Source organism: Herpailurus yagouaroundi, unplaced genomic scaffold (genome assembly GCF_014898765.1).
Source record: "Herpailurus yagouaroundi ecotype Mexico unplaced genomic scaffold, PumYag 379, whole genome shotgun sequence".
Lineage (NCBI taxonomy): Eukaryota > Metazoa > Chordata > Mammalia > Carnivora > Felidae > Herpailurus > Herpailurus yagouaroundi.
Window position 1 is genome coordinate 227,621 of NW_024412596.1, and position 21,578 is coordinate 249,198.

The 21,578-nt window shown below is 50.5% G+C and overlaps 2 protein-coding genes across 5 annotated transcripts; both read right to left on the minus strand.

The window, feature by feature from the left end:
* Window positions 1-12: 12 nt before the first annotated feature.
* Window positions 13-11,085, minus strand: KAT8 (lysine acetyltransferase 8). 3 transcript variants are annotated; one of them, XM_040463254.1, is made up of 11 exons: window positions 10,850-11,083; window positions 9,449-9,523; window positions 9,195-9,370; window positions 4,471-4,524; window positions 4,206-4,370; window positions 3,263-3,352; window positions 1,176-1,316; window positions 985-1,078; window positions 739-889; window positions 437-591; window positions 13-183 (listed from the first exon to the last, which is right to left on the minus strand). In XM_040463254.1, exons 1-11 carry the CDS (start codon window positions 11,058-11,060, stop codon window positions 119-121), a joined length of 1,377 nt encoding a protein of 458 aa, XP_040319188.1. In that variant the 5' UTR covers window positions 11,061-11,083; the 3' UTR covers window positions 13-118. The 3 variants fall into 3 exon arrangements, with proteins under 3 accessions (XP_040319188.1, XP_040319189.1, XP_040319190.1); XM_040463255.1 differs by lacking the exon at window positions 13-183 and having other exon boundaries at window positions 452-640; window positions 10,850-11,085; XM_040463256.1 differs by lacking the exon at window positions 13-183 and having other exon boundaries at window positions 476-644; window positions 10,850-11,085.
* Window positions 11,086-14,002: 2,917 nt separating this feature from the next.
* BCKDK (branched chain keto acid dehydrogenase kinase) lies at window positions 14,003-18,275 on the minus strand. Of its 2 annotated transcripts, XM_040463141.1 has the most exons (12): window positions 18,146-18,275; window positions 17,203-17,586; window positions 17,018-17,086; window positions 16,816-16,926; window positions 16,453-16,500; window positions 16,253-16,372; window positions 16,072-16,170; window positions 15,806-15,879; window positions 15,359-15,487; window positions 15,178-15,267; window positions 14,550-14,708; window positions 14,003-14,459 (listed from the first exon to the last, which is right to left on the minus strand). In XM_040463141.1, exons 2-12 carry the CDS (start codon window positions 17,395-17,397, stop codon window positions 14,315-14,317), a joined length of 1,239 nt encoding a protein of 412 aa, XP_040319075.1. In that variant the 5' UTR covers window positions 17,398-17,586; window positions 18,146-18,275; the 3' UTR covers window positions 14,003-14,314. The 2 variants fall into 2 exon arrangements, with proteins under 2 accessions (XP_040319075.1, XP_040319076.1); XM_040463142.1 differs by lacking the exon at window positions 14,550-14,708.
* Between the last annotated feature and the right edge of the window lie 3,303 nt (window positions 18,276-21,578).

The following is a 21,578-nucleotide window of genomic DNA, read 5'->3' on the forward strand; positions in this document are numbered from 1 at the left end:
AAAGGCCAGAACCACTGGCAGAACTTACTTTATTTTAAAAAATGATGAAACAGGTCTGTACATATTTACAGGCTAGGGGACAAGGAGATAAAGGTCCAGCAGCAGGGGCACAGGCCATTCACTTCTTGGAGAGTTTCACTTGCTTGTGCTTGGGGGGGGCCCACTTGAGACAGACAGAGTCCACTGTGGGGAGACAGACATGAGAGGCAGGGCTGGGCCTCTGGGCCCGGGCCAGGTATCACCTCTAGGTGAGAACAAGGGCAGACTGAGTCCTGGGAAGGGGGCAGGGAAGCCTGGGAATGACTAGCCTGCCCCAGGCTTCAGTCCTGGGAGCTGGTCAGACTAGTTTGGGATCACGTGACAGCAAAAAGGTAGCTCTGGCTCCTCAACACCTACCCCCTACCACACACAACCTGGGCAGCCCCCGCCCCCCTACCTGTTATGGGTGGTTTCTTATACTGAGCACTTTTGAGGTGTTCTTCTACCAGCTTGGGTGTGACACAGATCACATGCTGGCCCTTCCAGTACTTGACCATATTGAGGGACTGTAGGGTGCTGATGATGTCATTCTGGGTGATGCTGGTCATCTGACTGCAGAAAGGGATTGGAGTAGTTGCTGGGGAGAGTTCCCTTGTGGGGTCTGACTGGGACAGCAAAAGGGGACAAGGAGACAGACAAGATCATGGCCAACCTTAGATTCTTCTAAGGGTTCCTCTTTAAGGGTTCCAGGGCCCTCACCTAAGATCCTTGATGGACAGTGTGCCCCGGAAGTCTCGCAGGATCTCCAGCAGGACCCAAGACCAGTAGCTGCGGTAGCTGAGCTTGCCCAGGTCAGACAGTGGCTTCTCAGGGGAGCCTACTGTGCTCTCTAGCTTGGAGAGCTCATAACCTGGCAGTGGTGGAAAGAAGGATTCTGAGGACCCGGCCCTGCGGTGGCACCCCCACCGTAGTTGCCCCTTCCTTGACAGGCCAGGAACCACTCACTGAAAGCAATGAGGAATTTTCCATAGCCACGCCGCTGGTAGGGGGGCAGAGTCAGGATGCAGGCCACATTGTTCCCATCTGGAGACTCCTTCTCCTACAGGGGTGTGTGGTCAGGACCTCTGGGGAGGCTCAGTCCTTTCTCTGGTTCATAGTCCCCACCCTCCCTCAACCCGGGCTCCCCACCCCAGCACCTTAGAGAAGTAGCCAACAATGTGGGCCCCCTGCCTGTCCACTTCAGTCAAGATGTAAAAGACGAAGGGCTCCACGTCAAAGTACAACGTCTTGTGGTCCAGGAAAAGCTTGGCCAGCAGACACAGGTTCTGACAGTAAATCTGAGGAGTGGGGAGGTGGAAGCAGGCTCAGGGAGCAGGTATAACGCTCCCACCTCGGCCTGGGCTGTGGCTGCCACCCTGCTATGCAAGTGCCAGGCATTAGAGAGCAGCCAGTGCCAGGCCAGTGAGAAGCAGGCTCCTCACAATATTTAGAATTGGAAGGAGTCTTACCGTCATTTTCTGATGGACAGGGAAACTGAAAACCAGAGAGCTAGATTAATCTGTTACCACTTCTTTTTTTGTTTTTTTCTTTCCTTTTTTTTTCTTCCAAAGATTTTATTTTTAAGTAATCTCTACACCCAACATAAGGCTCAAACTCACAACCCTGAGATCAAGAGTCACGTGCTCCACCAATAGCCAGCCAAGTGCCCCATTCAGTTACCTTTTTTTTTTTTTTTTTTTTAAATAGGTTCCATGCCCAGCTTTGGAGCCCAAAGCAGGGCTTGAACTCATAATCCTGAAATCAGAGCTGAAAGTTTAGCCGATTGAGCCACCCAGGCACCCCTCAGTTACCACTTCTAAGTGCTAAATAGGAGTTCAATCTTCAGGGACATTAAATCTTATGTTTCAGATTGGGAAACTGAGGCTCAGAGGAGCTATGGCTGGCATGAGGTCCCACAGCTGCTGAGTGCTACAGCAGGATTCAAACTGGTATATGAGTTCTGTCTTGTTCAGAGCAAACACCAAGCTTCATGCTTAGCCTCGTGCTTGGTAAATGTTTGCTGAATGGGTGAGCTTTGAGCCTGACTCCAAAGCCTGAGCTGTCTGCCCACTTGGCCACACTCTGCTGAGGCCCATATACCCACTCAGGCTAGAGACCGACATCGGAAGGGACAATGAGACCGTGAGGGTGGCTTCATGGCACAGATCAAGAGGCCCACTGATTTAGGACACCTTTTACACCCACTCTTATTTGACCCAACAATTGTGAAGCCCAGCATTGCTAGTGCACTTTGCTTAGGAAGAAACTGAGGCTCTGGAAAGGGGTAGTGCTTGCCTGAGGCTTCAAAGTTAACCAAGGGTAGAGCTAGAAAGAACATCCACACCTCCTGCTGGAGCCCTTTGTGCCACTCCCCCTGTTCATGCTCAGGCAAAGCAGGGGACTCAGGCCAGGTTAAGGGCTAATATTCCCCAAGCTATTTATCACAAGGCTGACTGAGCCCAAGAGGTCACCAATAGTAACAAAGGCCCATGTTTACTAAGCACCTACTTGATGCCAGGCACAGTGTTAACTACTTGCCATTGCTGTCTCATTTGTTCCACCAACAACCCTATTAGGTAAACATCATGACTCTTATCTTATAGATGAGGAAACAGGAACAAACAACGTTAAGTAACTTGTCCAAGGTCAGCTACTAAATGACAGGACAATTTGAAGCAGGAGCCACTCAGAAGCCTGCCCTCTCTTCCTCACACTCTACTGCCCTTCCATGGGAACAGGGACACTTAGTGAGACCTTCCCAGACTGACCAGGTAAAGGCCAGGTTCTCAATTGCAGCAAAGCAGACTCTAAAGGCCCCACCCTCCCCCACTGAAGTCTTTCTGCCAGAAACCAGGAACTCAGCTGTCAGAGCCACACTGGTCTCAGGCAGAAAGTCTCACACCAAGCAGTCTCCTCCCAGGAAAGAAACCTTTCCTTCAGGCAGAAAGAGAAAGCGCTTCTAAAAGCACCCTCCGACATGACAGTCTATTCTGGGTGTCAAAACTGCCCAATACTAAGCTACCCATCAGGAGAAAAGTCTTCAGGGACAGAACAGAAACTCAGTCCCCAAAACTGACACCACAGGGCCATGTGTCTACCAAGGCTAAGCATGATCCCACAGGCCTTTTCCCGGTGGGGGCTTGTCCCAAGACTGGCTTCTACCCTTCTGGTGACAACGAGGATCATCCAAGAGGTGCCAATGCTTCTCCCCACCTCCCCACAGCACTTCGGCCATCTAACTCACCTTGTGGTCTTTGCCATCCACCTCGTACACAGAGATGTTGCTCTTGCGATAGATCTCCTTCCCTGGGGGTTGCCGCCACTGACACTGCCCCTGGGGGTGGGGATGGGGAGACAAAAGCTTGAGACCCTGAGGTTCTCTGCTAGGTACACCCATACAACCCTGTGTGGCTTCCAACAGGTCTCTGCTTCTGTTTCCCCATCTACAGACTCTGGGCTCCATACCTCACCTATGTCAAGGAATCCTCCCAACTCCCTGAGGAGACAGAGCCTATTTTATAGGCTATTTTATAGATTTTATAGATGAAGAAGCACAGAGAGGCTAAATAACTGGCTTGAATATTATACAGCTAGATGGTTTCAAGTTCAGAGCAGCCTGGCTTGGGAGGACTCTCCAGCGCTCTTATCCATGACAATGGCGATTGCTAAAATGCATACATCTGCCTCAGGTTACACCCTTTGGGAAATATCCTAGTGTTCCCTGCTGCACTAGTGATGCGAGCCCCCAGCAACACCCACCCCCACACCAACCCCACCCCCGCCACAGCTCCCCCCTCTTCCCCGCCAATGCTTCCCATCTGTCCACACCTTACAGTCCCATTGCTCAGGGGCTATGCTCGCTTCCTCTTTTGCACTGAGGAACCTGGCACTGCGCTGGCCTTGATTAACATGTGGTGTTTGGGTTGACCTGAAGAAGTGGTAAGGGCAGGGATTACTGTCCCCATTCCACAGAAGAGGAAACTGAGGTCTGGGGAAAGGCAGCAAGTTGGCCAAGGTCACTCGAGCAAAGGTAAGGCCAGGCCTAGAACCCAGTTCTCTTGACCCACGGGCAGCTCTTCCTTGTACTCAACTCCTCTGGACCTGTCTCTCTTCCCTATCGCTGCAGCCTCAGCAGCCCTCGCCTCCACGCCTGCCTCTCTCACCAGACCCAGCTGGCCCAGTCTCACCAAGTGGAAGCGGTAGCTCTTCTCGAATTTCATGTACTTAAGGCAGTACTCGCAGAGCCACAGCTTGGGCTGTTTCCCATAGTCCTCGGGGAACGGTGAGAAGTACCAGGCATCGATTTCGTAGTTCCCGATGTGGATCTTGTCCACATACTTCACCTTGGTGATCTGTGGGTAACGTGGGAGTGGAGGGCAGTGGATGGCTCAGTCAGAGCAAGGAAAGCTGGGAGAGGGGGTACCCACAGGCAGGAGCCCTGCCCCTGCTTACCGCCTCATGTTCCTTCTCCAAGGCTGCTGTTGTGGGGTCCATCTCTGCATAGGTCTGGGCAAGGACAGAGCAATGGACAGAGGTGAACACAAGTGGAGGTCAAGCCGTCCCTCCCCTGAACCAGAACCCAGTGTTTCCTTCCCGTCTTCCAGACCTCATCCTCCGAATGACAACAACCACATGAACAGCTGACTTGTTTTATCTGGTTTTGAAGCCGGGTGGGCCAAGCTTCTCTCTCACTTTCCCCGCCCACCCACACATCCCTGATGCCCGAGTTTAGACCTTTTGCCAGATGAACATGGCTAGGATCAGGCCTGGTTCCAGTCTCCTTGGGCTAAAACCTTCAGCTATACAATGGGATCAACCAGCTCTGCCAAAATTGTTGTGAGGCAGATGAGTAATGGATCTTGTCTTCTGTGCAAACAGGAGGAACTGGCACTAGACTCCCTGGTGTGGCTGGACCTCTTTCCTGAGCACCAGATCCAGGGAGCTGCCTGCCCCATGGGTCACTCCCATAGGTGCCTGGGTGTCTAGAAAGGAACTAAACCTGTGCTCCCTACAAACCTATTCGTCCTCCTGGGGTCCCCATCTCACTGGGCACATCCCCTCAGTCCAATTATCCAAGACCAATAGAAGGTCTGCTCTTTTTTTTAAGTGCTTTTATTTATTTGAGAGAGAGAGAGAGAGAGAGAGAGAGAGAGAGAGAGAGAGAGAGAGGCAATCGGGGGAGGGGCAGAGAGAATCCCAAGCAGGTTCCACACTGCCAGCTCAGAGTCTGATGCGGGGCTCGAACTCACAAACCGTGAGATCATGACCTGAGCTGAAATCAAGAGTCGGATGCTTAACCAACTGAGCCACCCAGGTGCCCCTGGTCTACTTTTAAGACTCCTTCTCTCAGGAAGCTGGCATTCAATTTAGGGCCAAGTCCTGTGAATTTTACCTCCTTGACATCTGTGGAATTGATCCCTCTCTGGAATTCTCTGCCCAACTCCAAATAGCCATTGCCACCATCTCAAGTCTGGACATTTACCTAAGCCCCTGCAGATTCCCAGCCTCCAGTCTTAGCCCCTTCAAATCTACATTATCGATAACTCTCTTTTTGAGGCCTCCGTGCCTTTGCACATGCAGTTTCCTCTCCTCTTTCTGCCAAAAAATGCTTACTCAACCTCAAACAGAGCATAAGCCAGGTGAGTGTGAGATGAGGCAGTTTTATGAGCCATCATGGGTAATTGTTTTTACTGTGCTCTTTCCTGTCCTTCAAGGCCTCGCACCCTTCCTGCCCCCTCTAGGAGACCGGACTGGATTCTTCTGACACAGAATATGCCCTCTCCTTCTCAAGTTGGGAATGCAGTGGTTAACAACAATCCCCTCTAACTGCCCCCAATTGGTTTCCCCTATTTTCCAAGTCCTTAGAAAGCAGGGACTAAAAGTCATGTCACACTCACAACACATCCTATTCCTAAGCCAGACTCTGTAGAAGCAAAGCAAGCACAGCCTAACAATGAAGGGGGGATCCAAGAAAGCCCATGACCTACACTAGAGGAGACAGCAGCCTTGCCCTATAGTTGAGAAGGGAGAAAGGAGCCAGCATTTTACCCAGACCCCCTTCCACAAAGCACTTTGCCTGTATGGCCCCATTTAACCTTTTCAGCCACCCTAAAACAGAGCATTCTTATTTCTATTTTACAGGGAAGTAAACTGGCAGGGAGAGGTGAGGTCACTTGCCCTTGGGGATAGCCAGCTGCCATTTATTCCAAGTGCCAAGCACTCCATAGGCATTACTTCATTTAGTCCTCACAAAGAACCAGGGACAAGAGTGCTCATTACCCATACTGCACAAAAAGGAAACTAAGGCACAGAGAGGTGAGGCTACAGAACCGGTACTCAGCACTGTCAGGCACAGGCCCCTCGTTTGTTCAACCCTGAGCCTAACCCCTGCAAAGATGAGGGAAGAAAGATTTTCCTCATATGCCTCTTTAAAAACCCACTTCCCAGCTCTCACAAAATACAATCCTCTCCTGCAAATGCATTAAAGAACTACAAAAACACTACTTTTTCAAATGCTGCAGTTTATTTAGAATTAAATGTTAATTAAGCTGTGAAGAATCTGACTCATTAACTCGCTGATTATCCATCCTCTGAATTTATCACCACTGGCCTACTGTCATCCACCCTGCTGACTATCAGCTTTGAGGTACATTTTTGAGATTTAATTTGCTAGTGCAACCTGGTCGAGGAACTAAGAGATACTGAGACCTATGTTCTCCAACGGAAGAGCCACTGGCCACAAGTGGCTATTTAAACTCATTGTTTACAGGGGCGCCTGGGTGGTGCAGTCGGTTAAGCGTCCAACTTCAGCCAGGTCACGATCTCGCAGTCTGTGAGTTCAAGCCCCGCGTCAGGCTCTGGGCTGATGGCTCGGAGCCTGGAGCCTGTTTCCGATTCTGTGTCTCCCTCCCTCTCTGCCCCTCCCCCGTTCATGCTCTGTCTCTCTCTGTCCCAAAAATAAATAAACGTTGAAAAAAAAAATTAAAAATAAATAAATAAACTCATTGTATACATTTTTTTTTAATATTTATTTATTTTTGAGAGAGAGAGAGAGACAGAGTGTGAGCAGGGGAGGGGCAGAGAGAGACGGAGACATAGAATCTGAAGCAGGCTACAAGCTCTAAGCTGGCAGCACAGAGGCTGACACAGGACTCGAACTCTACAAACCATGAGATCATGACCTGAGCCAAAGTCAGATGCTTAACCGACAGAGCTACCCAGGTGCCCCTAAATTCATTACATTTAAATAAAATTTAATTCTTAGCCACACCAAACACATTTCAAGTGCTCAATTGCCACATGTGGCCAGTGGCTACTCTATCAGACAATAGATATTAAACATTCCCACTTGTCACAGGAAGATCAATTGCCTTAGACCTTGAAGGTCTTCCTGGTTCAGGGATTTCAAAATTTTTTTTCACAACACCCAACAGGAAGAGCCGTTAGCACTGTAAACCAGTTGACCTGCTTGTGTATACATATATGTGTATCTCTATGTGCTTCTCAAAAATAATACTTACCTTTGATAAAGCACAACGTACTCTGACATTTTCTATCTTATCCTATTTCTTCCTTTCATTTTTTTATTATCTTTATTTTTTAAGCAATCTCTCCACCCAATGCGGGGCATAAACTCATGACCCTGAGATTAAGAGTTGCATGCCCTACCGACTACACCAGCCAGGCACCCCTCTTTCTCTCATTTTCAAATTTAAACGCTGGTCACAACCTACTGAACTAATTTGGCAATCTACTAAAAGCTGCACCCCACAGTTGGGAAAACATTGCCCCAAAGCACACAACAAACACGCAGAAGGATGAAATATCACTGGCTGAAAGTAATGAATGTCTAAGTGCCTTGAAATCTCAATAAGCCCTGGACTCATCTGCACTCCCCATTTTACAAAAAGAAACTGAGACTCGGAGTGGGGGAAAAGTATCCCCCAGGGGCAGGGGTGAAAAGAACCCAGACTTTGGAACAAGTGGCCCAAGTTTCTAGGACATGTCAAAGTCATGATTAAGGGCTGGTGCCCTGAAGTAGGACAATCTAGTTGGCAAATCTAATTCCTGACTGGGTTCTTTTTTTTTTTTTTTAATGTTTATTTTTGAAAGAGAGAGATACAGAGTGTGAGTGGGGGAGGGGCAGAGAGAGAGGGAGACAAAGAAGCCGAAAAGGGCTCCAGGCTTTGAGTTGTCAGCACAAAGCCCGACGCGGGGCTCGAACTCACAAATGGTGAGATCATGACCTGAGCTGAAGTCAGACACTCAACTGACTGAGCCACCCAGGCGCCCCCCGACTGGGTTCTTAAACCCATCTATTCCTCCCCGGTAAACTGGAGATAATAACAATGCTTACCTCACAGGACTGCTGTGAAACTTCAGTGAGATCACGTATTAAAACACTTAGCCTATAACTTTGGCTCACAAGCCAATAAATGTTTACCATTATTATTCTAATTCCAGTCCGCCCTTTTACTAGCTGTGTAACCTTGGGCATGTTACCTAACCTCTCAGATCCTGCTTCCTCATCTACAAAAAGAAACCATTATCCCTGTGGCATTGAACTGTTAGGAAGGATGCATTAACCTTATATACATGCAGGACTCAGCACGGTGCTTGGCAACAGCAAGCACCCAATATCATATGTTCTCTTCCTTCTCTTCAGACTTCAATTCTTTGTCTACGGTGGCACAGCAAATAGGAGACAAAGGAGGCTATTGGTGCAGGAGGCCTGAGTTCCAGTCCCAGGTGTGCCATTTCCTTGCTGTGAGACTGCAGCCAAGTGCTTGCCCTCTCTGAGCCTCAGTTTTCTTATCTGTGAAGAGTATCTCACAAAACATAAGTAAAGTCCCTTACACATTATAAGAGCTTAAGAAGTGGGAGCTGCTGGAACATCTGGGTGGCTCAGTCGGTTAAGCAGCTGACTTCAGCTCAGGTCATGATCTCATGGCTCAGGCGTCTGAGCCCCACATCAGGCTCGCTGCTGTCAAAGCAGAGCCTGCTTTGGATCCTCTGTCTCCCTCTCTCTCTCCCGCCAAAATACATAAACATTAAAAAAAAGGAAGAAAGAAAAAAAAAGAAACAGGAGCTGCTATGGTTTTGGCACTGGGACCCAAGGAAGTTGGCAGAGGCAGCTGAGCCTCCTGGGGCCTTGGGGAAAGGGAGGGGGTCCAGACCTTCTGCACGTGGTTGATCTCATCATGCTTGCGCTTTTGGTTGCGAGTGATCTTGCGCTCAGGCTGCTCAGCCAGCTCGCTCAGGTACTTCTCTGAGTTCTTCTGCACGGCATCTTTTACTGTTTTGGTCAGTGCCAGCCGATTCTTGTCTACCCATTCGTCTAGTCGCCGGTTAACTGTGAGGATAGGCCATGAGGGTGCTGTACTTACACCCCTCTCCCCCGCCCAAGCCCAGAAAGCCCCAAGTCACTCACAGCCCACGTAGTGTACGTAGAATTCCTCTCGGCCCTCCTGATCATTCACTCGAGACTGAATCACTTCAGCAGAATCTGTGAAAGAAAAAGGATAGGATATCAGAAAGGCAGGGCTGGAACAAGAAGAATCCTTCACACTGAGGAGCAGTTTCCAGATTCCGGGGACATACACAAGCTAACATCACCCGTCTACATCTGTCATTCCATCAATCGCTGCCTGTGAAGTGGGCCAGGTTGGAGCTGTTACTCTTACTTTACAGATGAAAAATTGAAGCTTACCCAGGCTCACATATTTGAAAAACAATAAGAAGTTAACATTTAACTGAGTTTAAGTCTGGCTCCAAATACAATGCTTGTTTTACTACACTTAGTTGCTCATTTGTTCAGCAGTCATGAAGGCTGGCTCTGGGTTTATATACAATTCTAGCTCCTCACTTCCTATATTTAAGTGCAAATTATTTTGGTTGAGCCTCAGTTTCTTCATCTCAAAACAGAACTAATAGTGCCCACCTCAGAGGGTGAGCTAATGCCTCTAAAGCATGTAGCATAGCGCCTGACAACTAGCCAACCATTCAACAAATGAGTAAGGCAACCACTGCGTGTCTGGTCCTATGCTGTGTTATTGCTGGGTAGAGAGGACACAGCAGTGAATCACAAGAGGTCCTGCCCTCCAGAAGTTCCCACTTTGATATGGGAAGACGCAGACCATGACTACATAATGTCACATATACTATGGCTAGCTGAGGTATGAAGAAAATGTTGTAGGCACATTCATAAGGGAAGGACTCACTTTGCCTGAAGGGAGTCAGTAATGGCATCACAAGGGATATGGTGTGTTAAAGGATGAGTAGGAGCTAGCTAGGTGAACAAGAAAGGCAAGGGCATTCAAGCATTTGGCACAGGTGGTAAAAGGCATGTGGTCTTCAGAGAGTACAGTGTGGTCTAGTCTGGCAATGGCCTTTGCTAGGGGTGTCTAAAAACCACAGGTCACAAAGATGTACGTCCTTCTAAGGAATTGGGGGTTTATTCTGAAGATGAAGTAAGACAAGAAAAGGAAAAAGGAAGCTCATTTTTGTGTTTTGGTAGGTCCCCTCTGCTGGCGGTTGTAGCAGAGGGATGGAAAAGTAAGTCGCAGAGACCAGAGAGACCAGCAAGGAACGATGGTTTTGTTTAAAAAGGGAATGAAGTCTAAGATTGGATAAGCAAGTGGAATGGGAGTTCTACATACAATTAAACGGGAGTTGCTTGTGTTCCAGGAGAGCCAGACTGGTGGGGTTTGTAGGCGGTGCCCGGGAGGGGCGGAAACTCCGCGCTCTTCCCTCAAGCCCCGCCCCTACAACGTCAGCCCCTCAGAGAACCCGCCCTCATGCCCCGCCCCCTGTCCCTGGGCCCCGCCCTCACGCCAGGTGCTATCCGGTCGTCGGCACAGGTACGTTTCTCCGATCTCCACGGTGACTTCCGGCTCGCCGCGCGCTGGAGTCGGGGGAGAGACGCGGCCTGGGGACGGGGCGGTCCCCTCGACCGCCGCATTCTCCCCGGGCCCGGGATCGCTCTCCCCCGCGACCCCTGAAGTAGCCGCCGCAACCGCCGCAGCTGCTCCCTGTGCCGCCATCGTCGTAGTGGAAATGACGCTGGAATCCGGCGCCACGCAGCGCTTTTAGTTCCGGGTCAGCGACGCGTGGCGGAGGCAGCTACCGCCCTGAAGGCGGGGCCTGTGGCATAGCAAGAGCTCACTGGTTAGTGCGGCGTTTTAGCGGTCCCCGACAAGTTTGACCTTTCGTGTGCCAATCGCGCTGGAATTTTTTTTTTTTTCCGTATAGAAATATGGCTGAACCCTGAGTTGAAAGAGGAGACCTTCGTGATGTGTGATGACTCAGCCCGATCTTTTTAAAGGGCCTGGTGCCTGAGGAAGCCAGGAGGTGCCAATTACCAGAGGCACTGCCCCCACTTTACCCGGTACCGGGACGGAGCCAGAGCTGCCTCCCTGGCTGCAGTAGGGCTTTGAGCTTGGAATTAACACCCACTTCTGCGTTGCCCACTTCCGCCAACCTAAAGCCCCGTCACCCCTTTTGTAAAGATTGAAGAAACTGCCGTCCTTGTTCACGGTGAAGGAAACAGGACAGCTGTGTCCAGGGATAGCTAGTAAATTGCTCTCATAGAATTAAGCCTTTTTAAAGGCTTAATTTGTCCCCTAGACAAATTAGACGCAGTGGACATATTAGAGAGCGTCTTGGGCTTAGTAAGGAATCCGGGTTCTGATCCTACTCTGGGTAAATTGTACAAAGGTGTCCATTCTCAGAGGGTCGGTTAAGGTTAAACTATACATAACTGTATAACCCATATAACTATATAAAGGGTATCCCTTATGTATATAAGTGTATCGCACAGTACCAAGCAAGGTAGGTGTTCAATAAATGTGGTTTTTTTGCCATTCTCTTAATTTTCTTTGACTTATAAATTAGTTATTGGGCTTAGAAGCTCAAATTGGTTATTGGGGTGGAATGCTCAAAGCCTGCGTATGGGGCCTCAGGTTGCAGATCAGTAGGAGTTCTTGGGGTGCCTGTGTGGCTCAATTGGTTAAGCCTTGAACTTCTGCTCAGGTCATGATTTCATGGCTGTTGAGTTCGAGCCCCAAATCGGGCTCTCTGCTGTGGTGTGGAGCCCACTTCGGACCTCTGCCCCCCTCTCTTTGCCGCTTCCCCTCGCTCTCTCTCAAAATAAACTTTAAAAAGAAAAGAAGGGGCCCAGTCGGTTAAGCGTCCGACTTCAGCCAGGTCACGATCTCGCGGTCCGTGAGTTCGAGCCCCGCGTCGGGCTCTGGGCTGATGGCTCGGAGCCTGGAGCCTGTTTCCAATTCTGTGTCTCCCTCTCTCTCTGCCCCTCACCCGTTCATGCTCTGTCTCTCTCTGTCCCAAAAAATAAATAAATGTTGAAAAAAAATTTTTTAAAAAGAAAAGAAAAATAGGAGTTCCATATGGGAGGTGGGGAGGGTGATGGCAATGGGAAGTGCTGGTAACTCGGCTTTGGGGAAATTAAAGAATTGGAGGTGGGCAATGAATGCCAAGTGTCTGGCTGCATAAGAATCTGAAAAAACAAGTTAGGCAAGACAAGATTAAAATTGTAATGCCTTCTCCCACTCCCCATCTTCAAGATTGTCACTCTATCCACCTAAGGTTCTGGTGCCTCACTTTTGACTTCACCCAACATCTTGCAGGGATGCTCTCCTCTCTAGTTCAGGATTAACCTAGGGTATATAAATCCCTGATCCAGGTTACTACGCCAACCTCCTCACTATTCTCCTTCTAATCCTCCTTCTGTGCAAATCTGTTATTTCTAGAACTATGTAGATGCTTCACCCAGATCCTCTGGAATCTCTTTGTTGCTTCTTCAGATCCAGATTACCTTTGATTGATGTGCTTTCAAAAGCCAGAGGCTCTTTGTCAAATTATCCTTTGGACTAATAGAGCTGTGTTGCCTTAAGAAGCTGAAAAGGAAAGTTTTCAGTTTGGATGTTTAAGTACCTACCCACTCCTACTTCCCAACATAGACATTAACCAATGATTGTCAAGTAAAGGAATCCATCAATGACTGTGGAACTTAGCTCTCTTGCCTCAATTCTAAGGCAAAACTTACTAGCTCTGGACTTTTGCCTGAGATGACATCCTTGTTTGGTTTCCTGCCCTTCCCTTTCCTGCTTCCCCTACTCCCTAACCAGAGCACTTTCTCAACAAATCACATGGACACAAACCCTCCTTTCGGCATCTGCTTCTATGAAATCCAAGTGGAAACATCCCTTCCTAGCTTAAAATCTGTCCATGGATCACTGCTGCCTGCAGTAAAAAGCCCATGCTTCTTGGCTGTACTCCAGCATGACCCCCTGCACTGCAGTCAGCAGGATTTTCAGTCTGGTAAGTCCCTGTGGTTTCCACCACCTGGCATTTGACCTCCAGATACAATTCCTGTCTCCCCTCAATCCCCCACCTCCATCACCAGTCCCACCAAAGCAGGCTTTCAGGCCTGTCTTCCCCTCCCCTGGGTCCCACCTGCTCTCTAGAGCCCTTTCCTTTAGCCCTCCCTACCAATGCCCCACTGTCCCTTGGCACCTGCCAGGGTATAATCTTGTGTGTTCCTTTTCCTTGGCAGAAGCAGGCACAGCTGGCAGGCAGTATTTTTAACCTTACTCAGGCTCAGGAATCAGGTGGCTCAGGTTGCCCAGTCTGGTGACCTTCACTTCCAGAACCTGTGACTGCCAGGAAGGGAAGAGTCAGAACTGAGGCCTGAAGCTGGGCCAAGCTGGGCCTTCAAAATTATCTGGGACCCAGAAACATTTGTTAAGTGAAATGAATGAAAGGTCTTTGCACAAACTGCCAGAGCCATCCCAACTCCCGCCAAACCAAATGTGCAAGAGATTTGGGGGCAATTCTATACATAGCCTGCCAGGCTGTCAGGACAGTTAGAGACTAAGACATGAGCTAATTAAACCCAAGGGCCCAGGGAACCAGAATAGGGTGGAAACCAAAGCTCACCTGCGCTCCCCACACACGGGGCCCAAGAGGGCATTCAAAATGTGAACTTTAATAACAAACAGCAGTCAAGGTAGGGGTTCCCCAGGAACAAGAATAACGGAGCTGGTGCTGGAGGCCTCAAGGGTCCCCACTTCCTCTCCTCCAAGGCCTGGAGGCAGGGAGGCAACGGACCTCTGTAGAGGAGGGGCAGCACCGGGCTCCATGTAATTCCATATATTTGGGGCCCTAAGACCCCAGATGCAGCAGCATGTGGAGCAGGGTGGTACCCTGCCTCACCCAGAAGGTCCTGGCAGGGTGTGCAGCCCAGGCCAGGCAGGCAAGCAGGCCAAGGGCTGTGGGGTCAGATGCGGAAGCTTTCCTCTCGGCCATCGATGTGACGGAGCCGCAAGTAGACATCTGTGCCGATGCCCTGCAGGGACTGCAGCCGAAGGGAACCACCGAGGTACTCTGCGTAGGCCCGTGAGGTTGGCAGCCCAAAGCCGAAGCTAGAATGGATGGGGGACAGGACAGAGGCTTCAGAGGCTTGAGTCTCCCGGGGACCCCCACCCTCCCATTGTGGCCAGGTGGGGCCTCACCCGTGCATGGGCCCTGACTGGCCACCACTGTGCATGTCCAGGTGGCCAAAAAGGGGGCTGATCCGGGGGTCCTGGGTGCTGGCCTCAGCTGTAGTGAAGTGGTAGTCCATAACCCGATCCAGGTCTTTGTGAGCGATTCCCCCGCCCCGGTCTGAAATCCTGGCAGGATGTTGATAACATGGGCTTGGCTCAGCTTTGGTGGGGGCTCACTACCTCCCAAGCAAATAGTGCTAAGTCAGCCTTCCTGCCCCCTCCACCCAAAGATGGAATGTAGTCCACCTGGACCCTCGGGCATTATTTTTTATAATAATGAAATGGCAGAAGTGGCTCACTTCTGCTGAGCCACTGGTTGCTTATACCTTCTCACAGGATTTTACATTTATTCTCAAGCCAGCATCATGGACTGGTTACTCCTGACTCCTCAGTCCAGGCCTTTCAGTTGCTGACAAGCACAGAGCCCTGTAAACCAGCTGACCCCAGATCCATTCATATCCAGCTCATGGCATTCTCAGAAACAAAGTGTATCTTGTCTCAGGGCAGGGCAGGTATGGCTCAAGGTCATAGAGCAAGTCAGAAACAGTGCCTGGAACCCCCATATATCCCAGCTCAACTCCCACTCAGGGCAAACCTGATGACGAGATCGATATCATTGTTGGCGATGGTAATGACCACATCTGGGACATTGTAGGGAGTATCTAGGTGACTCTCCATCGTAGCTCTATGCAGGGAAGAAAGATCAGCAGGTAGTGGTACCCCAGCTTCACCCCTGTTCCTGTCTTGCCCCCTTCCAACATATCCAGCCAGCCCACCTCATGGCATTCTTGAGGAGCTCAGGCAGGATGTAGTCCAGTGGCATAGGGATGAAGGGGAAACGGGCAGCCACATGTCCATTGATGCGGACGCGGGGGGCATTGCCATACTTGTGCTCACACAGGCGTCTGTAGATAGGAGCAAGGATTCAAACCTAGACCAGTGATTCTCAGATGGAGGAATTTCTGCCCCCACCACCCCTAGAGAAATTTTACAATTTCTAGAGACATTTTTGCTTGCCACAGCTAGGAGTTGTATTAAGTAAAAGCCAGGCACCCTTCTAAAGATCCTAACAAGCATGAGACACCTCCTAAGAATTATCTGACCCAAAATGTTAATTGTGCCACATTTGAGAAAGCCTGCCCTAGACCATGCCCTAGGCAAGGGCTCAGACCCAAGCCTTCTGGGCTGGAAGATATCCACCCCCTTAGCTGTTCTAGCCTCACCTGGCAAAGTCCACCCACTTTTCAATAATCTTCTTTGGCGACAGGCGAGTGCAGATGATGCCAACAAAGTCGGGCTGGCAGGAGAAAGAAGTCAAGACTAAGCAGCACCTTGACCCACACCTTGGCCACCAAATGCTTGCAATCTTTGGACCTCTGAAGCATCCCCAAACCTCTCCCCAGGCCCTTGGCCCAGTCCCCAGCCCAAGGGGACCCCTGGCTCAGTCCCCTCTGCCCCACCTGATAGGTCTCAGATCCCAGCACCCCACCTTGTCCTCATGCAGCGCCAGATGATGTGTGGCCAACATACGGATCCCAAGCCTTGAAGTCAGTGTCTTGTCCAAGAAGTAGCGGACAAGCTTCTCATCCTGTAAAGAGTGGAGTCTCAGAAACTCTGTACTTTTCCCAGGCCCCCCAGTAGTCTTGGGTGCCCACTGTGCTGCCCCTAACCTCTATGTGCTTCCGGCTCTCACGCAGGCCCTCAGCCAAGAGGGTCACCACATCCTTGTGGTCGTCCAGCAGCTGTCGCACCAGCTGGCAGTACCGGGCCTCATCCGCCTGGTCCTTGATCTATAGGCCACAGAGTCATAAGCATGGATGTTCCAGCCCTGACCTCTCAGCCCCTCACCTTACCCTGGCCCAGCCCTCACCGGAGGGAAGTCTGTCAGCTTCTGGAAGGCACGGATGTACAACTCGTGCTGCAAGGAAGAGGTGTGGGAATTCACAGGGATGTTGTGGGCACTGGGTAGAGAGCAGCCACCCATGCTTACCCATGGGGATTGCCATCCACCCCAATTCACTTGGTTTAAACTCCCATCATGGCCTTTTAAGCCTCCATGAATATTCAACTTTGGCCTCTGAAGGCTTGGATCTGAGTCTTCTATGGCCCTGAAACCTTTTGGCAGACAAGTCTCTGCCACTCTAGTCCCATCTCCCAATATGCCCCTTGGGCAGTGGGCACAATGATCTAAGGTCCCCTCTAGAGAAACCCATGCCCCCTGAGACCACCTTACCACGTGTAATATGGTGGGGTTGCAGCCAATGATAAAAGGAAGGCTACGAAAACCTTTGATGCGGTGAGCGATCCTCACTGGCAACTCTTGCTGCAAATACCGGGCACTTTTCTAGAAAAGAAGAGGGAAGTCAGGGCCAGGACATGAGTGGCTGGGCCAGAGCTCCAGGGACCAAGAGGGAAATAGGGTGCAGAAATCTTACCAGGAGGTGGCTGCCGTCCTGAGAGCGGCCTGAATAGAGCATCATGGTTGGAGTGAGGCGGACTGAGGGCTGGAGGGGGCAGATGGGCTTTGAGCACTGGATCTGCAACACCCCACCCCCACCACATTAGCTCCACCCCTTCCCTGGACACCCGTTCCAGCTCCGGCCTCTTGCCAGCTGCGCACCTTCTCCGCTGCCACATCGATGGCCGACTGATTGTAAAAGGAGGTGACAGTCTTGGAGCGCTCCCGTGCCATCTCCACGTGGTGCGTATCGGTGGCTGATGTGGAGCGGGCCCGGAGCGACAGTGCAGGCCCCAGTAAGGGCCGGAGTGGAGGCCCGCTCCGGGGACCACTCCCCAGCACGGACGCCAATATCATCGTTCTGCTCTGCTCCTTTGTTTCTTTGTCGGACTAGGCGGCTGCTAGGGGCAGAAGACCAGATACAAGGACACGACCCCGAAACAGGGCAGGGGGTGTGTGTAGGTCCGCAGGGTCTCTTCTCTGACTTCAGGGGCGACAGCAGGTCAAGGATGCTGACAAGCTCAGTCCCCAGGGAGCAGTTCCCATCTGTCAGGGAAAGGGAAGGGGTAGTTGTAAAGATCCGAATCCAGACAATACATCTTTCCACGTGGGCACTGGTAACATCAGACCTGGGCAATCTCTGCCCACCCATTCAACCACCTCCCAAACACATACAGACCGAGCCTGTAAACCTTGTTTTCCGAGGCAATTCTTCAACTTGAGGCTCTATCTGGTGTTTGGAGGGTTGGGGACCCTCAGACTCGTCCAGCCGGAAAACAACGCCCCGCTCCCTATGGTCCTGGGGACCCCCGTTCAGGGGGCGGGGTTGACCCCTACTCAGCGTCCTTTAGACCTGGGCCCCTCGAGTGTGGTCTGCGTATGTGTGGCACACAGTATGGTCCCCCCAACTGCCCCAAAGTAGCGGCCTGGGAGTCGCCGTCTGGGTTTCCCCTCCGCAGGGTCACTTGGTTCGGCCCGTATCCCCCCTATATGGTAGATGCCATCCCGGTCCACGCGCACTCCACAGCCCAGCTCAATGGCGGAGGCTACGAGCGCGCGCCGCCAAGCCCCTGCAGGCAGGGTTGGCGCGGGTTGCTCCACTTACCGCGGTGCCAGGGCCAGGGCCAGGGCCAGGGCCGAGGTCCGAGCGAAACGGCCCAACAGTCCACCGGCCGGGCTAGCCGAGCCGCCTGCGCCCTCTGCCGCTGTGACGTCGCGTGGGCTTTGGGGGCCCGGTGCCTCCTGGGAGTTGTAGTTTGGAGCCAGCCCATACCGGCTACACCCGTGCTCCTGGACCCCCAAATAAATTCCACGGCTCCCTCCACAGGTCTCTCGGAGTTATTTGTGGTCGCCCTGGGTCTCTCTTTCCTGCTTCATAAAATGGGGTTTCTGGGAGCGAAATGAGAGAGGGCGGGAAGATCCTTAGATGCAAAACACACAGACCAAATTCTACCTGGGTTCTTTTCCTGCTGTTCCAACCTTCTCCTTCCATCTCTTGACTCATTTATGGAAAATCAAACTGCTGGTTCAAACCCCAGCCCAGCACTTACTAGCTGGGACAACTTACTTAAACTGCTCAATGGTCTAGTTTCCATGTTGGTATAACGAGGATGTATCAACCTTGGGGTTGTCGTGTGGATATGTGAGTTTATATATGTAAATTGCCTAGAACAGTGCCAGGTGTGGGATTAGCACTATGTGGTGGGTATGTTACTATTATTCATTCACACCTGCCACACTGATTGGGTAACTTTTCTGTGCCAGCAGAGGGGCTTGGGTATTGAATCAAATAAGTAGACCCTTCCTTGCCCCAAAGAGAAAGACAGTTTCAGTGTCATTAATCCTGATTAGGGCTGCACAGGATGGAAGCGTTAAATAGGGTCTGGGACATTGGTACAGGTACAACATGAGTAGGACTCAGGAGCCTAAGCTGGAGTGGGAAGGGTATGGCAGGACAGAGAATAGCCTGGACAATCTGCGGATATACCTGCAGCCATGTGGAGGCTAGGAAGGAGAAGGGTCCAAGGGGGTGACCAGAACAAGACCATGAAGGGCAAGGAGTCTGCATTTGTCCTGAGGTACTAAGAAGTCACTGAGGGTTTTAATTCAATCTGCTCATTAGACAGAACCCTCTGGCAGTAGTGATTGGGAGAGTGGGAGTCAGTGAAACCAAATGCAGAAAGACAGTGAAAAAATAATTACTTTTTTCAAGCAGGAGATGATTGGGGAGAGACTTTTCAGCATGTGTGTGTTTGTGTGTACTTGGATTTGTACTGATTGGATTTTTCTTTACCGTAGTTATGTATTTTCTAAATATTAAAAAAAACAATATTTATTTTTGAGAGAGAGTGGGAGAGGGGCAGAGAGCAAGACAGAGGATCTGAAGCAGGTTCTGTGCTGACAACAGAAAGCTCAATGAGGGGTTGGAACTCATGAACCGTGAGATCATGACCTGAGCCAAAGTCGGATGCTCAATCGACTGGGCCACCCAGGAGCCCCTTTTTTTAATTTTTAAATTAATATGGTGTTAACTGAAGCAGGCAACATCTTTGGAGCCCAAAGTCCGTTTTTAAACTTCAGCAGAGGTGGGACCCTTCACTGTGGCTGACCTGCCTGAGGAATTGGGGGAAGGTGGGCATAACCATGAGGATAAGGTTCCCTGAGTCTCTGGATTTCATCCGTTCCACCTCATCCCCACACCATTCCCATCCTTTCTTTCCCAGCATCGTGGCAATATCCCGGAGTGGGGCCAGAAGGCCACTCAGCTCTGGAGGCAGGCACGGCTTGGGCTGGTGGAAGAAGGAAGAAGGAAGGGTGGTTCGGTCGGGGGTGGGGTGGAGTGGAGGGTTTGTGTGTGTGTGGGAGGGGGACAGCACGCGCAGAGAAGCAGAGGACTCAGAGTGCTTGCAATGTGCCAGAACTCGGCGCTCAACGCGGCCGCGGCGTGCACCCGAGCACAGATGCCGGTGGCGTCTTGGCAGAGCTTCACCCCTTTTAACCCTGAGCGCTAGACCAGCCCTCGGCCTTAACTCGTTGCTGCCACCCGGCGGCGGAAGCTGGAAATACACTCTAGAGTTTCATAATACAGAGCTCACCGTTGCCCAGGCACTCTTCTATGAGCCTTATGTGTATTAATTTCATCTTCGTAACAGCCCTCTGAGGCAGGTACTATTGTTATCCTCGTTTTACAGAAAGATTAAAATACATGTTCCCCTCTTTCCTCTCTGTCCTTTCCTCCCACATGCACTGGCTTCAGCCACTCTGGCCTCCCTGTTGCTCCCTAAACATACCAGTAACATTCCACCTCAGAACCTCTCACTGGCTTTCTCTCTACCTGGAACACCCTTCCCCAAGATATCCACATAGCTTACTCCCTCACCTTCTTCAAGCTTCTGCCCAAATGTTAACTGAATGAAGCCCACCCTGACCATCCTGTTCAAAACTGCAGTCACCTCCATTCCCCTCACTCTGCTCTACCTTTTATTTGTAGCACTTATCACTAACAACATACTATATATTTTATGTATGGATGATATTAACTGCTCACTTTTTTCCTCCTCTTCTACAATGTAAGACCAGAGCATGACTATTTGTCTGGTTTCCTAATTTATCCCAAGCTCCTAACACAATCCCCTGGCACATAACATGTGCTCAATAAACATTTGTTAAATAAATGAAGGAGATTTGGGGCTTTATCTTCTGAGCTATTGAAATGGGACACTACTTAAAGGCAGAAAGTGACAGAACTACATCATCTTTTTTTTTTTTTTTTTAAATAAACTCCAGGCCAAATGCTGGGCTTGAACTCACAACCCTGAGATCAAGAGTCACATGTTCTACCAACTGAGCCAGCCAGGTGCCCTACCTCATTATTTTTTAAATGGATCACTTTGATTGCAGTATGGAGAATCAATCTGTGGATGCTGGACAAGTATTCCTGGGAAACCAGTGAGGAGACTACTGTATTTATCTAGGTGGGAGGTGATGGTAGCTGGGACCAGGGTAGTGGTCTGCATAGATTACAGGGATTGAGAAAATAGTCCAAGAGGAGTGGCTTAGGTGGATGGAGGGGCCATATTTAAAATGGGAAACTCCAGAGAAGGAACAGGTTTGGGGAAATGTAAGGGGTTCACTTTTGGGTGCATTGCATTGCATCTCATTGGCCTATGAGGCATCCAGATGGTGACATCTAAGAGGTGTTTCTCTGGGGTTTGGAGCCCAGGAGACAGATCTGGTCAGAGGTTGGAAGTTGTGACCTGCAGGAAGTAAGAGAAGACAGGGGAGAAAATAATGTTGGCCCATGTAGCAGTTTGTATTTCTGAAAATGGTCCGCCCCACATGACCTTCTTAGAATATGACTTTGACACTTCTCAGATCAAGAGATGGAGTTCTGGGGTGCCTGGGTGACTCAGTCAGTTGAGCGTCCGACTCTTGATTCTGGTTCAGGTAGTGATCCCAGGGTTGTGGGATCAAGCCCCGTGTTGGGCTCTGTGCTGAGCGTGGAGCCTGCTTGGGATTCTCTCTCTCTCTCTCTCTCT

What these genes read in the sequence shown, in the direction of transcription:
- KAT8 (XM_040463254.1), bottom strand. Translation starts at nt 11,060, where the DNA reads ATGGCGGCACAGGGAGCAGCTGCGGCGGTTGCGGCGGCTACTTCAGGG. An exon ending in AGAGCTACCGCTTCCACTTG is followed by an intron (nt 3,353 to 4,205) that starts GTGAGACTGGGC and finishes CCCCACCCCCAG; the next exon opens with GGGCAGTGTCAGTGGCGGCA. An exon ending in CTGTCCATCAAGGATCTTAG is followed by an intron (nt 592 to 738) that starts GTGAGGGCCCTG and finishes CCCTTTCTGCAG; the next exon opens with TCAGATGACCAGCATCACCC.
- BCKDK (XM_040463141.1), bottom strand. Translation starts at nt 17,397, where the DNA reads ATGATATTGGCGTCCGTGCTGGGGAGTGGTCCCCGGAGCGGGCCTCCA. An exon ending in AGAGCCGGAAGCACATAGAG is followed by an intron (nt 16,171 to 16,252) that starts GTTAGGGGCAGC and finishes CACTCTTTACAG; the next exon opens with GATGAGAAGCTTGTCCGCTA. An exon ending in CAGTCAGGGCCCATGCACGG is followed by an intron (nt 14,460 to 14,549) that starts GTGAGGCCCCAC and finishes CATCCATTCTAG; the next exon opens with CTTCGGCTTTGGGCTGCCAA.